This window comes from Dermacentor variabilis, chromosome 8, assembly GCF_050947875.1.
Source record: "Dermacentor variabilis isolate Ectoservices chromosome 8, ASM5094787v1, whole genome shotgun sequence".
NCBI lineage: Eukaryota > Metazoa > Arthropoda > Arachnida > Ixodida > Ixodidae > Dermacentor > Dermacentor variabilis.
In genome coordinates this window covers 12445028-12461283 of record NC_134575.1, presented here as the reverse complement: position 1 = coordinate 12461283, position 16256 = coordinate 12445028, and the positions used below count along the sequence as shown (strand labels likewise).

The 16256-nt window shown below is 48.6% G+C and overlaps 2 protein-coding genes across 2 annotated transcripts in view; one reads left to right on the top strand and one right to left on the bottom strand.

Annotated features, from left to right (window-relative positions):
- LOC142589638 (deoxycytidylate deaminase) overlaps positions 1 to 16256 on the top strand; it is a 254325-nt gene that overhangs the window by 28324 nt on the left and 209745 nt on the right. The window lies entirely within an intron of this gene.
- Positions 359 to 11629, bottom strand: LOC142590828 (lysosomal alpha-mannosidase-like). The gene is made up of 7 exons (XM_075703231.1): positions 11301 to 11629; positions 5511 to 5696; positions 3791 to 3890; positions 3209 to 3358; positions 1893 to 2201; positions 827 to 967; positions 359 to 381 (listed from the first exon to the last, which is right to left on the bottom strand). Exons 1-7 carry the CDS (start codon positions 11322 to 11324, stop codon positions 359 to 361), a joined length of 933 nt encoding a protein of 310 aa, XP_075559346.1. The 5' UTR covers positions 11325 to 11629.

Here is a 16256-nt window from a genome sequence, read left to right as displayed (position 1 = left end):
GAGCTAGAGTTTTTCAGCGGCGTAGCTTGCAAGGTGCGATTGCATTCAAGCGGCTGGTTTTCTCCTCCTCCTCCTTCAATGAGCGTACCCGCCTTGGCTACGAAATTGGTTTGTCAGGACGTGGGATGATGTCGACCGGCGCAAGCACAGTTGTGATTGCAGATTTCTCGGAAATGGCATTATCTTAAAATAGACTTTAAAAAATCGCTTCAACGAAAAGGCTGTGACGGTAATCGTCGTCACACGTTGGATAAGGACACCGTAAGCATTTCGTGCGTTTTTGAAACGCGTATTTCGTCGACTGCGCGTACAGATGGTGCAGCCATTGTCAAACTACGACACTTCGAGGGAATCCGGACTAGTCCATCGCGTGCTGCCAGGCTAGACACATGAGCGTACATCGCGCAGAGACTACCCGGACGGAGGACGAAGGATACTGCCAACAAATATTATTCGCCGTCCATATAGTCTTTGGGCACAGTGTTTCATACGGAATCCGGTTTATCTCGCCCTTTCGCCTTCGCGGCAAGAGAGTACGGTAGAATGAGTAAAGGCAAGGCGCAAAAGACCAAAACGGAAGAAGGACACAAACGACAGGACACAAACGAGAGGTCCTTCTTTCGTCCTAGTCTTTTGCGCCTTGCCTTTACTCATTCAAGCATGAACCAACAAGCCCAAGCAAAAGTTTTGCTTGAGTACGGTAGAGGACGCTACGTCTGCCACATGCCTAGGGAGCCTACTTGTTTAGGCTCCCTACACCTGCCTGCTGTCCCGTACGTTCGCTCACATGAAAAGGGAGCACATACGGTGACACCGCACCACCCACCGAGCTTTTCGTCGGCGTGCCACACGAACTCCAGCGCGTCCAGGTTTCCCCTCCAACGCCGCTCCAGGTGGTGCACTCTGCCGAGGAAGAGGCCGTCGAAGCCCATCTGCGCGCAGGTCGCCCGACGCTCAGCCCCCACAACTGTCGGGTGCCATTCAACGCCCAGGAAAGCCCAACGAATAGCGAATGTTCAGCGAGTAATATACAACATGCTTGTTTATTAGCCTCACTAATTTTTTTTAAAAATTGCATGTGGCAGTTAGCACAGTCCTAACCTTCGATCTAAACTAATCGATGAGACGGCCATTACTTCTGCGAGAAATCGAAACGCTTAATCGATATATTAACTTTCAAAGTGTCCGACGAAATGCATTGGCGTACTCCAGTTACTTTTGTGCTTTCGCTGCATGAAACAGAGTTTTTTCTTTTAGGTAAGTGAAACAACAGCGTATTTTTATCGCAACTTTGACGGCGCGCATCTCAAGCCAGTGTCATCCTCAGAATTCGTTTCACATCAGTATACCTTGCGAACTCACGAGCTGCTATTCGTCGATTGAAACTTGGGTCTAAAGTTAGTAATTAAAAAGTTAATGGGCGTAATCATGTTGCAAATAAGCATATCGATTTCTCTTAGAAGTAATGATCGTATCGTCGAGTAATTTAGATGAAGGGTTAAAACTGTGCTATCCGCCACAGGCAATTTTTTAAAAATTGGTGCAGCTGAAACAAAAGCTGTAAAATTACAGTAGGAAAAAATTAACACTGATTACACGGGCTGACGTAATGGGGAGAAGTGTGTTGCAGGAACTGACTGTTAGCGTCATGGTTATCGGTGTTCAGCGACGTTACAACCGGGCAAGCGGATCAGCGTGGAAAGGATTTTCGAAGTTCTTGTTGCATAAAGATTACTTGAATAGCGAACAGGGAGGTGATATTTTTTTTTCTCTTGATAGCGTCTGTCATAAGTGATGAGGGGTGTTATCTATTGCGTAAAAGATCACCGCCTAATGCGTGACGTGTGTTTCTTTTTTCGACTATTGTGTAACGGGTGATTTTTTGCACGTACTTCGTGATCTATGTTGTGTACGTAGTAACCACTTTTGAGACTTGTGCCTGGCGATCACAACGAAGAGATGGCACCCTTCAGGGCCACGAGTCAAAGCGTGGCCGAAGTGACTCACCTGTGCGAAGAGAGCTGCCTGCTCCCTCGAGTGGCCGTAAGGGTCCAGCTGCCAGACGGCGCGTGGAAGCGCGCATGCGCCGAACGTGGCGTTGATCCAGCGCATGCCCAGCGTCATCTGGTCCACAATGTCCGAGTAGTGCGTGGTCGCCTCGTCGTTCATCACCATGCCGCCGTTCACCAACTCCACACGGCCTGCGGCGACAAGGCCATCGCTGCGTGAACCTCGATTCGATGGGAACCAAGACGGCGTCTCGGATCGCCCCCATTTTTTCCTAAATGGACGGCGCTTCTGTCAGGTACACTCTTTGCAGAGTGGCAACCTGGCGCGACATCTGTTTCGGTAGCATTTATTATTGCCTTCCTCACTGAATCTGGGCATCTGGGCCTCTGGTTTCTGTGCAACGCTAGGGCCTCGTATATGGTACCACAGTGCTGTCTTATATAAAGATCCAGGGGAATTGGTCTTACGTAGGATGCCTCGAGAGCGCACGCATCGAGGCACCATATTCTTACGTACTTCTTACGCACATCTACACCCCACAAAACAGCGCTTGAGCGTTTGTGCGTATCAAGGGTCCCAAGTCTCACGAACGTCAGAGCGTCCGTTTAGCGATAAAGTTGGAAGCGGTAAGCTTGACCGAGGTGTCTGGTTTCAAGTATACTAAAAAGAAGTCATTGATGTAGCAAGATCTATCCGGAATTCTCTACTCCTACAACAAGCGATAAATGTAACTACACCATAGATCTTAGTCACGTGCTCTGGTGTTGCTCCGTACTACGCAACGACTAAGACAACACTGAAGAGCGGTGGGACGCAGTTCTAGGCAGTCTCACGTTTGAAGAACAGCTATGGGCAGAACAACGGGCCCGCGAAGAGGCCGAAATGATATAGGCCTTTCGGTCCCGACGTGGGAGCGGCCCGTTGAATTCGGGCTAGGAAACTAGCGCGACCTGATGGACCTCAATAAAGTTCTTCCATCCATCCATCCATCCATCCATTGATGAAACGATTGGATTGCGTTTTAAACACATTTAGCCGCCAGGTTGGGTCTAGACCAGTGCGGCGTTCGCCTAGTGCGCGCGTACCATGCGCTGCTGCTACTGTAGCGCTGGAACTACAGTAATTGATTGTGTCTGTGTGCAGTGGACGCGAATGCCATCGGTGTGCCATTTTCCCGAGGACTGCGGGTGGCGCGTACCTTCTGCGATGAATTTCCTAAAGATGATCCTGAACACCTCGCTGCTGGACTCGTACCACTTCTTGAGGAAGGCCACCTCGGTCATGCTGAACATGCGCTTCTTGTTCTTCAGCAGCTCGCCGCTCACCGAGTTCAGGATGGACGTCACCTCTGGAATGGCACAGGAAGACTCATTGCCCTGCCCGCGTAGCGCGAATAAAGCAAAGCTAACGAATGACGCGAGACATCAGGTAGTTATTGGGAAGAACCGTATGCAACAGCGAAGCTCCCCGACACCGCTACGTATATTGGACAGCATTTTCGGCTAGCCGAGAACGTTGCCAGTATGGGTTGTTTGCGGTGTCTTTCACTTCTTAAAATGACCTGGACAATAAAAATTTTTTGATCAAGCCTGATAGGCTAGGTTCGTGTGGAAGTCATTAGCTAGTTGCTGAATCTCGATGGAATTGAGAGACAAAAATGTGTCTGAACCTAGATTTATATGCACTTCAAGTATTACGTGTCGCCACCTCCGCTGCTGCTCCGGGATACACCTACGCTTCAACGACTGGGCTAAGCCTGTCTAATTTCGGGTGCGCTCACTTCTCAAGTTGGCTTCGAAGGTCCTGTGAGAGGCGATGTCCATGTGGGAATGTGGCACGAAGTGGATGTTGATCACGTCCGGCTTGGCTTTAGGACACAGCTGCAATGGCAAACGAGAAGTTGTCAAGAAGTGAAAAACAATTCATTGAAGCTCTGAGCGAAGCATGGACATTTTTGAGTGGGTGAAATAAATAAAGAAAAAGGCTGTCACCCACCAGGCTGTAGCACAATGTCAAAGAAGCTTGTTCCTCAAAAAGAAACGCCGTAGTGAACTACGGCGTTTACAGTTGTGGGACCGGTGCCGCATCTTTCCATTCGCTCTCGAAGGAGCTTTCAGAAACTTGGTAGTTAGACCGACCTCTCCTCCTTTCTCTCCATTAAAATCTACTCCTCCTCCTCCTGGTAGTTAGACACTGGTCACCTCTTTTATAAACGTGTCCAAATTGCGCAAGTTTCAATGACACTGGGTTTAGAATAAAAGAGGGGTCGCAGTCGCTCCCCTAGTTCTCGGCCCACGCTGACTTCACCTGTGACATCTTTGAGCTGGGCCCCACCGCGCGAAGACCTGCGGCAGACTCTGTGGCTGGTCCTGGTGCACCACATCCAGTGAACGATCGCACGCGTCGCCAATTCGCCACCACTGTGCGCCACCTCTACCAGCGGGGACGCCTCGGACCATAGTCGTCAGACAACAAAGTTTCTTTCTTGTTGAACGTGGGTAACCTTTAGAAACTGATGCACGTACAGGTGCGGTCACCGCTAGCGAGAACACGGGAGTCATCGCATTGCTCGGTGGAGAGCTCCACAACCGACGCCTCATGAATTCTTGTGGCCCAGGCGCAATCAAAGGGATTGGCGAAAATCCCGGCAAGTCGTCTGCTATGGTGAGTCTTCTGCCAAGACTTCATGTGGCGCCGGTGGTGGCGCTCTGCGGAGCGATACCACAAGCTACTGTGTTCCCGGTAGCAGTGGCCGTGTCTGTACACGCGACGTTAAGCGCAGCAATGCTTGCAGCTCCTGCGACCGAGTGAGCACTCGGATGCTCGCGTTGTTAAGCATGAATAAATGAGTTAATAATGTGCAAGTGGAGGAGTTTGCGAAGAACCTGACATTATGAGTGTCGTTTGAAGAACAAGTGCAGACATCTTGTGAGCAAGAAGGAAAACAGCGCAATTAAAGACGGGACATAGAAGGTGCACGGGGAAGCTCCCACTTTCGAACTGATTGATCATTTGCGAAAAGTGCAATGGGAACGCCACGACGCGGTGACAAGACAAACAAATCAAGACGAACCGCGCAAAATAAAGAAGCAAACATTTGGCGGAAATCGTCGAGGATTATTGTACAAGCCAGGCAAGCGAGAGCTTGGTAGTGTAAATTTGCTAGGATGTCAAATAGCGCCCAATGCAAAGTCATTTGACAGCTGGCATAGCAGCTGCTACAGTGGCACAAAGGGGACGAAGATGACGGCATGTCGATGATGGAGATGGCAGCAGGATGAGAAAATGTAGATGACGACGGCACAGCGACGACGAAATGACAACGAAGAAAAATTCGTAATAACATTTTTTTTTGAAGCCTGCCTTCAAGCATAATAAATTATTGCGTGGTTAAAGATACGCAAACAGATAAGTTTAGCGCAGGTCAGTTACCGATCGCACCTGGCTTCACCGGATGAGCTTACTGAGAACTAAACGCACTAGCAACGTAAGACGCTCACTCTGAACGTGCAATGTATCTCAGTGCCAGCTGGTTTTGGCTTTGCTCCCAAGCTACCAGGCGGTTCCGACTGAAGCGGTCCCATGCCGGCAGCCATTGGCTGCGCAGTGGCGACGACTAGGCAGAAGGAAAAAGCCACCACCGGGATCCAACCACACCGCATAACTTGCCGACTGTTCACTCCAATCTGCGTGATAAGAAGATAAAGGTAGATCAGATCACTTGGAATGATCGAGAAACCAATGTTTTTTACAGCGAAGAGTTATTTTTGCAACGTTACTTCCTCTCAATATTACAATTGCGATATCAAGTTCTACAACGTGCGCAGCCCCTCTTGTATGAATCATCTTATGTGCCATATGCGCCTCTGAGATATGTGATCGCGCAAAAATTTACTGGTAGTAGCAAGTTGTATTTATTTTTCGTATTGCTTGGTGTCATAGTGTCTGCAGCAACTTGTGTGTCACACTGCAATCACCTATTCACATGTATAATCGCATGTTCGCCCGGAGAAATAGAGAGCTTTAGCCCTATCTGAAACTATTACGTTATACGGAATACCGGAGATGGATGGACGGATGGATGTTGTGAGCATCCTCTTTGCAACGGGGTGGTGTGTTGCGCCACCAATTTTCTGTTTTGCGTAATGTCTTACACATCTTATCTTTTTTTAACAGGCTTAACATTCCAAACATCAACCTTTCTGAACCATTATTGGGACATTGCTTTTGTACGCCTCCATTGTTTGTGGTTTCCCTACTTTTCTTCCACCAGACATACAATCGACTTTTACTGATCTATATTGCGGACATGCTTACTTTCTCCCTGCTATCCCTGAACCCAAGAGTTTCAAGGGGGCCAATTGAGTCTAACCTGACAGCTGAGTAGATACCTTTACATTCTAATAAAATATATTCCATCGTTTCCCTAGCCTTACCTCAGCAAGTACATGCTTCTTCCTTGATGTACCTTCCCTTATAACTACGAGTTATAAGGCTTCCTGATCTCGCTTCGAAAAGTAAGGTCTTCCCTTTGAATTATCATAGACTGTTACTTTCCTGATTTTGTTTTCACCTTATAACTAGTTACTCATAATCTGTTTATTTTCCATTGCCGCCACCCAGGAGATTGTCTCAGCCTGTCTGACTTTGCGTTTGACGTTCTTTGTTGCCATGTGGTTTAATATAAGGGTTGCATACTCGCTGGTAAGCTTTCTAGTTCTTTTACTCCTCTGTGAAACAATATTTTTCCTGTACAAACACTCGAACACTCCCTCGAATTTATTTTCTTTCATATTCCGCAGCATTTCTTCGAAATCAATTTTACTCTGAGCTCCCCTCAATTTAAAGCTTGTCCAGCCAATGTCACCCTGTGCGGCTTCATTTGTAGTCTTCTCGTGGATGCGCAACGCTAGGTGTCCCATTGACCTTTGGTTGTCATCGGGTCCTGATTGTACCTCTGACTTCAAGCAAACAACAACAGCATTTCCAAATGCAATTCCTGGAACCATTACACATTTCCACATAACCCAGAGCACCTCGTACATATTGTATCCCCAAATCCCTCCGCGTTTCATTACGGCCGCACTTCTCTCCCCCTTTGCTATTATTGATATTTTTATGTGTTTCTGTGATCTTTTGCCATCGTTGATCCAGGAACCAAGATATGTGTATTCTTGTTCCCGGTGCATTTCCTCCCTCTGTATTGACTCTGTTCACTTTTTTCATTGAATACCATAAACTTGCTTTTTACACAAAATTTAAGTCCTAAATTCTCACCTTCGTGTCCACAGATATTAGCCAGACGTTGCGTATATCACTTTGCCTGTTAGCAAGCAACACAATCTCGTCCTCATAGAACAAACATGACAGTTGCTGCTCTACTGTCGTGCCCGCCTGTTCGTATGAGAGATTAAACCTGATATTAATACCTTCTACTGCCCTTTCCCCCCTTACCATGTACATCATAAGCAGCAGTTCGGATAAAGTGACACCCCTGCCTCAGTCCCTTGTTGACATCAAGTTTCTCCTCGCTCCTCATCCTTTTCCATTCAACGCAAACCGTATTTTCTAGGTAAATATCTCCCAAAAGCAGTCTACAATCGTCGCCTAAGTCTTCTCTTTCCAGAATATTCCACAAAATGTTGCGGTATGCGTTGTCATACGCTACTGTAATGCCTAAAAACTTCGCAGTTTCGCCCGAAAGGCAGAGCATCGATTGCGATAGCAAATTATTGGACAGCTATACGAAGTTAGGAAAGTAGTTTTATCTTACTCGGCGACCGCGGAAATTGTCAACGCGCTGGAGTGAGGAAACGCGGCAGCAGCAGCGAGCGAACTGACCTTCGTGCTGCGTCTCGCACCCCCCAGTGCAAACTAAGCCGCGAAAACACAGCGCGCGGTGGTCTATGTCCCCTTCGCAGATGCTTTCAAGATACAGCGGCCTGGCGTAGAACGCCTGCCCCCCACCTTCCTACGCACCATAGAGCGCCCCCCCCCACCTTCCCCGGAGCCTCGCGCGCGACTGCAAACGGCGCGCTTCCTCCCCGTTTTCCTCCCTTTCGTGCGCGAGATTGAGGAGCGATCGCCGTCTCACTCACCCTCGCACATACAGCACACGGCGCGCGGCGACGATTTTATCGCCCTTTGACTTTATGCGGAACCTCACGGCGATGCTGACGCCAGAAGTGCGCTTTCAGTGTCCATATAATTGACAGCAATAAAAAGCCACTATAGCGGTTTCCTTTCTTCTCTGCATGTTACACTACACTGGGTAAGAACAAATAAGTTAGGATCCAGACGCCATGCCGATCCTGAAGCCATTCTGAAGTTCTCCATATATGCTGCTATGCTCTGCCCATGCTTGCAGTTTTAATATAATTGCATGCATATAGCTAACCTCTATGTTACCGATGTAACAGTCAATGGTCTGTATAACCGATGTAATGTTACTGTAATGTTACCGATGTAATGGTCAATGGTCTATATGAGTGTGTTCGGTTTTGCCCCTTACCTTTATAAATTAAACTCATTCTACTTTGTCGCGAACTGTCTGGTATTCGCCTATCTTGAAGGCTGTTTTCTACTGCTTTTAGCAGAGCTTGCTTAATTGTTGAATTTTTGATCCTATATCACTAATCATCCCAGCAGGAACCTCGTCTAACCCTGTGGCTGTGCGCTTAGTAATTTTCTCTACGGCTTTTTTTTTTTTCACTTGAAATTTCTGACTACTAGCTCTTTTTCGGTGCGGTTCTCGTTCATGCTCTATTTCTGGCTCAAGATCCAGCTCGTCATTGTCTTGAAATTATACGGAGCGAAGAATTAGGTGCCTTCTCTGAACGTTGAGTTCAACTACACCTTATGCAAGAACAATGACCGTGTTTTGACATAGGGTCGACGCTCAGACGCCGGCTGTTCGCTTCACGAGAACCGTGATTTGCGCGGCCGAAACAATAACTTCACCGAGGTTGCAGCTTAACGATCGTCTGCTCCGCTTCCCATTTAGTCAACGTACGCGTCGAAGGAACGCAGGAACATGGGAACATGGGAACGCAGCGTGTTGTGGGAAGAGCGTTACGTCACACCGAGTTTACATTTAGTGAAAATGCGGAGCATGTTCAGCTTAATTTAGGGGAGTAGCTGTAGCCTTTTTGGAATAATTGTGAGATTTTTTAATAAATAATAACTGAATTCTCATTTCTTTCCTATATTTATGCGTCATACAAGAAGCCGCGGTGTCCTCGGAGAACTGAACGAGTCACCTTGCATAGATTCATTGCATAAGGTTATTACGTAAAGCATTAAAGATATAAATAAATAACTAAATAAATTTCGTTCAGTTAGGGGAGGGTAGTGGGTGATGTGGATGCAAAGGAAGATGCTTGTCGGTTATAATATGCGAGACAGATATGTGTCAAAGGGTCCCGGAAAGACCTTTCAGCTATTGCTTTCACGTCTAAATTCTTTTAATAACTGCGTGAGGGCGTCACCTCCCACCTTTATGGCATTTTCCGTAGATTTCGTAGTTTCAGTCAGGCATTAACGTTTTCTTGCGACGTCACTTTTCTATATAGGGAGACCGGAATCGTTCCGGCTTTTTTATTTGCGCACGGGGCAGCCGCTTCGGAGAAGTCATTAGAGAGTTTTAGCAGAACATTTTTAGGGGGCGGGTTGGTTCATAACTGAGAAGGAAATCAGAAGCGCGAAAAGCGCAAAGGTAAGGGCCAGTCCTGCGTACTTGTCTCGTCTTTGTTTCTTTCGCGCTTCTGTTTTCATTCTGAGGGAGTTTTAGCTCGTACGCCAACATGTGATTACGCGCATCTGGTTACACTGTATCTAACCAGATATCACAGAAAGCTAATAGGGCAGTGACTTCTACATAGCCTACTTAGCAGCTGATGTATAAAGTGTCCGTATAGGGACCCTATCGCTAGCGTACGTTTGTGATTTCCCTTCGACGTTAACTCTGATGTGCCATAAATCTCTTCTTTTTTCGGACACAATGCAGTTGGACAAATTATTACAAGATGTCGCCACCAGCTTAAATAATCACCGTCCGTGGCTTCTGCAATGCGGCAATCCGTAAACGGCAGTAAGTTTGCGGGTAAACTCAATCTCTCTATTGCCAACGATGCCGTGTCTCCAGGCACTCAACGAAATGCGATTTCACGTTCTTTGTTGAGAGCTCCATGGTGGTCCGTTCTTATCTTACGCGCAAACTGCTCACGAGTCGTGTGATGCGGGGCAAATTGGAGACTCTGAAGTGTTCTTGAAAGGGCAGTGCAAGACAACGAACACAGATGGCGGGAAACACACAGGACAGCGCTGATGTCTGTGTGTTGTTTTTCCCGTCTTTTGCCTTCGTCGTCTTGCGCTGCCCTTCCAAGATGTTCAACCAGTACCAACTCGGCCAAATGTATATTCTTCTGAAGTACTTCTTTGGAGTCGCATATTTGAGGAGTGCCGAATCGTGCTATCCATGAAGACGTTGCTTTTCGTGGGCGTATACTGGCGCTAGAATTTATTGGAAATTTTCAGTCGCCCCCCCTCTTAAAAAAAGAAAAGCAAAGAAAGAAAAAATGCACAAGTCCCTTTTAGGTGTAACTTATACTGGTCCTCTATGTCGCTTACGTTTTCTTTCTTGTAAACTCAGCGCTCGCTACTTTCCTTTCGAGAATGCCATGTCACGCTAATAACGTGCCTGCCATTCGTGACCTGGAATTGTACCGGGCGCGCAGCGTTAAAGAAAGAAAATGCTGACAAGACAGATGACGATTATCGTTGTGGTACAAGATAAGCCCCAAAGGCTGCAAACATTTTTAAGTGTTCCTGAATTGAAAGTCTCGGGCGCTTAGCGTTAGAGGAGGAAAAGGCACGCAATACAGACATTACAACGTACTACACTCATCAAAATGTTTGCACCCTTTAGAGCTTATCTTGTCCCACAACGATAATCGTCATCTATCTTGTGCAGCGATCTGCAGGAGGTGCATCGTGTCCTCTGTACTGTTCTAACGCTCGCATTTCCTTTCTCCAACGCGGCGTGACCGGTACTTCTAGGTCACGAACAGCCCGCGCGTTATCAGCGTGACATGGTATTCTCGACCGGAAAGTAACCAGTGCACAGTTTTCAAGACAGGAAGCGCATGCAAGGCGGATGACGGTTATCGTTGTGGGACAAGATAATCACCAAAGCGCGGAAACTTTTAAGAGTGGTGAACCCGTCGTGTACTGTGGATACTTGTTTCTTATGTGTGTTCAATTAACTGGGGACACGCGACGGGATTACTCACGTTGCTGGCTTCGGAAGGTGGCATCGATACCGACGAAGTGTAGCGGCTCGTGGTGGGTTCGATCGGCGCCGGGAAAGCGGAGACGACCGCATGCGTCGGGCAAGAAGCGCGGCTTTGTCGTCGGACCGCGACAGCTTTGTTACACTGCGCGACGGTGTAGCAGTAGCGACAGGGAGGAAGAGATCGGACATCGGAGAACGTACATCCGGATTGCTGTGCGGACACCACGAGTTGAAGTTCCAGGCCGACGAGCGTAACGGCCCAGTGGACGCTTGGCTTTGTTCGGCCATACAGCTTCGGAGCCAACGGTCTTGGCACGCCGGTTTAGTCGGTCGTGACTCCAGAAGGCGTTGAATGCGCTACCGAAGTTCCTAACTTCAAGTGACCTTGATGAACACTGCCACATTTTTTTTTGTAGAGATGTGTGAATATTAGAAACTGTCGAATAAGGAATGTAATAGTCTCCAAACTTTTTTTTAAATTATATGTAAGGACATTTGTGGCGGCTAGCTCGTAGAGGCGTCGGATACTTTCTGCTCCGATGTGCAATAAAAACAGGAACACCTTACGAAAAACAAAGATTGAAAAATACAAAAAGCACGGAGTTCCTGGCTGTACTTCACAAGTCATGGCACAAAATTTACAACCTCACAATATACAGGGTGTCCCAGCTAACTTTAGCCAGAGTAAAAATATGCGAATGCCACGTAGCTGGACAGAACCAAGGTAATGTTTGCCGTCCCTTGGAAATACCCAGATTATTTTGTTTCATTCCGCTTAATTAGATAATTGGTCTTAATTAATTAATCAACTTCTAAAATACTATAATTAGACGAAAAGTGTCGATTAGAAAATTGCAGAGCGACATGAAAAACTCCCTGATACAGCTTTCTTTCGCTCGATACGTGACACTTTTTATGTAGCACGTATCTGTAGCACGTATCCGTTTACGGATTTCCACAACAGACGTTAGGCGCTCAGAAGCCGAGCCACGCGACGCCACAAAGCACACGCGCGATCGAAACAGAGCAATGGCGCTCTGCCGTTCTCTGCAAAGCAGACCTACCCTGTATCTCTACCGCCCACGTAAGTGTACCACAGCTACGAGGAACTACCATATGGGTAGTGCACTACTCTTTGAAGCGCGCGCGGAAACATGTCCCGGATGGACGGACGGATGGACGGACGGATGGATGGACGGATGGACGGATGGATGGATGAACGGACGGATGGACAGACGGATGGATGGACGGACGGATGGACGGACGGTAGGATGGATGGATGGACGGACGGACGGATGGACGGACGGACGGACGGACGGACAGACAGACAGACAGACGGACGGACGCTATGAGCTTCCCCTTTGGAACAGGATGGTGTGTTGCGCCACCAAGCGCTTGTTTTATATTGTCTAACGTCCTACCTATGTTAACAATGGAAAAAAAAGGAAAGGAAAAAACACGATAAGTACCCATAACCAAACTGTCCGAACCCCTATTGTGAACTTTGATTTTGCACGCCCCCGTTGTTTGTTATTTCCCTACTCTTCTCTTATTCTACAGCTTTGAGCCAAACGAAGTTTGTATGCCGAGAATATCGTGGTGTGGGAAGTTTTGAACTTGTGAACACCGGTCGAGCTGGGTCAACAAAGGCGCCCGTTTAGATCCAGATACCGAACCGTCCGTGTCAGCCAATACCCGGTCAACGTATGGGGCTTTAGTAACACCGCCGACGCGGTGGGTTCTGATTGAGAGCCGCTGAAGACTCTTCGTAATGTCCGGAACTGCAAATACACGGGACACTTTTTGAGGCACCACAAAGGAGCCGGCATCCTGGCTGTGGACGACAAGATCAGAAACATGTTCCCATTGCAATAACACCGTTACTTAGCCGCAACTGCTCTCTGCTCTCTCTCTCTCTCCCTCTCTCTCTCTCTCTCTCTAAAGACACAAATGTAGCCTTCGGCTTGTTTTTTGGTAATTAGTGAGCAAAATGACGTTCAGGAATTCGGGCCAGATGAAGAAATGCGCCTGGAGTCGTCGACGTGCGCATACGTAGTGCAAACGACACGTGTTCGCACCTACATCTGCAGCTTGTGAAAATGTTGCTGGGCGTGCGCTCGCGCGCTCATGCTCAGCAGTAAACTTCAGGCACAATTTCATTTGAGTTGTTTCCGTGCGAGCTCTTGAAGTAAATAGCACCGTCGGGCACACCTTATAAGTTATCGCTCTTCCTCTCTTCGGACGCGACGGCTCACTTCGTCTAATCTTTGTTCCGCGCACCTGAGTGTTATCGTCAGCTTCCAGTGGCGATAAAAAACCGGCCCTGCTATAGTGCGGGTAGCGAGAGATAACTCGCTCCTTCTAGAAACCCGGCGCTATACTAGAGAGTTTTAGATCAGGGGACACAAGCGGTTTCCCACGCAAGAAACAAGGGCGATGGTACTGCGCATGCGCAAGCCACGTGTGGGTCCGCGCATGCGCAGTACCGTCGCCCCTAGTTCTGGCGTGCGCAAGCCCCGCTTGCGTCCCTTAATATAAAACTCTCTACTCTGTGGGCGAAGGCTGCGCCGTACGCTTCCGAAGGTGTTCATCCGGCGATCATGGAACGGGCTAGCACGCAGACGGCGTTCGGCTTCGGTTGCAGCCTCGACTGGCGGCCTACTTCGTTCGTGCCCGCTTTCCCGTCGACCAGAGTGTGCAGCGCCTGCGGACTGGTGCCACCGGCGACGGCAACGCTGCCCTGCCGTCACCTGCTGTGCGAGCCGTGCTACAAAGGACGTGCAAGCGGGAGCAACGGCTGTCCGCTGGACAGGAAAACGTTCCATGAGAAGGACGTCGTTTGGTCGTCCCGTATCAGAAAGGACAGTCTTCTGAGCCGCAAGGTGCGCTGCTGGAACGCTGACAATGGCTGCAGCGCCGAGGGCGCTGCTTCGGTGATGCTGGGGCACTTCAGCAACGTTTGCCTCTTCCACGTCGTGAGCTGTCCCAGATGCTGCGGCAGGGTACCGCACCTGGAAATGGCCGACCATCTGGAGTCCTGCCGAGCGCCGCCCAATCTCCCTGGGCAGCCGACGCTCGACGACAACTTTGTCAATGCCGCGCTGGAGGTAAGGGAGGCCCTGAGAGGGATCTCCGAAAAGTGTACATCCATCGAGTCGAAGCTGGAGTCGTTCGAGGAGCGTCTTCCCTCCTTCAGAGACGACTCGATAGCGGAGCAGTCCGCCATATTGAACCAGACCGCGAGGGGCGCCATCGAAAGCGCCACTGAGACTAGTCGAGTCGAGACCGGGACTCTGTTGGCTGAACACTGGCCCAGAGTAGGTTCGCAGATCAGGGAAGCCCTTGCTGAGAGGGAGCGCTCGACAGTCGTAGCCGTCGCCCAGGAGTTCAACCGGAAAGCGGGATCAGTCAACCGTAAAGTCGCACACCAAAGATCGACCGAAGCACAAAACAACGGGCGAACCGCTCCTATGTCATCGGCACGGTCTCGGTTGATCTCCGACGTGAGTCGAAAGATCACGAAGTGCCGAGAGAAGCTCATGGAGAAGGAAGCCCTGTCGGGAATGGAAGCGGCTGAGCTCCTCAAAATGCTCGCTCTCTCGTCTCTCGCAGTCACAAACGACGCCCTGGACGTGTCGGAGCCATGTGAGTGCACCATAAGAAACTGGGAAAATTTCCGGTCCAGGCTGCCTGATCGTGGTTGCATCAAACACGTTGGTCCAAGCGCATATTTTTATGGATACCGTCTTTTCATCGAGCTGAGCCTCGATTCTCGTACTGATGAGCTTCGAATACAAGCGTTTGTGCGAGAAGGCCTGTATGACGAATTCGTAGACTGGCCCGTGAACGTAAAGCTCAGGGTGCACTTCATTCATCCCACCGACGAATGCAAGAACTTCATCTTAGACGAACAATTTACCTGGGAAGAGCGCACAACAGACGATGTCTATCCCCAGGATGAAGTCCCCTACCAGACGTCGAGTCACCGTGTGAGCATTGTGTCATTGGAACGCGGTGGTTTCACATCGAACAATGGTCTCCGTGTTGAGTACGAATTTGTGCGTTAATTAGGACACGCGTGCTCACCGAATTGAATGCAGCCAGTGTGTACTTTTCTTGAGTGCTGCTCGTTTTCCGTGGAACGAAAGTGCGCACAGCCATTTTATTCTGCCGGTTCTGACATATGGGGCAGAAATTTGCATGTAAATAAAGGGTGCGTTAGTCCGTGTTTCAGTCCTCTGGTGCTTGTCCGTTTCGCGCATTATATTTTTCCGAAGCATTATAAACGAACTAGCCCAGCATAGTTTTATTTCGCCAAGAATGCTTGAGGAGCTAAGATCGGCGCAGCAAGTGATGGACCCACTATGGTAGGAGTAATGTTAAGAAACAGGAAGACGGCGGTGCGCATTGGAGAGGGAACAGGAGTTGTCGATGTAAAGTTGACATTAAGCAAAAAGAAATCGAGCTGGTCAAATACGTAATGCGTAGGCAGATAATCGGTGATCTATTAACATTCCATATTTCGTGCAATGGCGAAAGAGAAGCGTTGTCGAAGATGGTAAAGGCGTGATTCATGTAAAATTAGGAAAAGGACGGGGGTTAAGGGACCCAGGACAAAGGTAATTAGAGATCGCTGGAAGAGGCCTTCGTCGTCTAGGGGAAATAAAATAAATTGGTGATGATGATGACGGGGATGATTATTGCTATCCGTACTTGCAATTGCTTATTTACGTTGTTGTTGTGGAGCCTCGCTTCGGTTGTACGATGTGATTGTTAATCCAGCGTTCACTGCCTTACGTTATTTTCTTTTATTAGAGCTTACAGTCCTATGCACTGATGGAGCAGCCTCAACGGCTTGCGCTGCGTTTTATGTCGTAGGAATCGCTCGATATTGTTGCGTTATCATAGAGCACACCTACACTTGCTCGCCTGAAGATCGAAGCCGTAAAGGTTT

Coding starts and splice junctions, on each gene's coding strand:
- LOC142590828 (XM_075703231.1), bottom strand. CDS start 11,324: ATGCCACCTTCCGAAGCCAGCAAC. Junction 5,697..11,300: donor CACCTTCCGAAGCCAGCAAC/GTGAGTAATCCC, acceptor CTTATCACGCAG/ATTGGAGTGAACAGTCGGCA. Junction 2,202..3,208: donor TAGGAAATTCATCGCAGAAG/GTACGCGCCACC, acceptor TTGTCGCCGCAG/GCCGTGTGGAGTTGGTGAAC.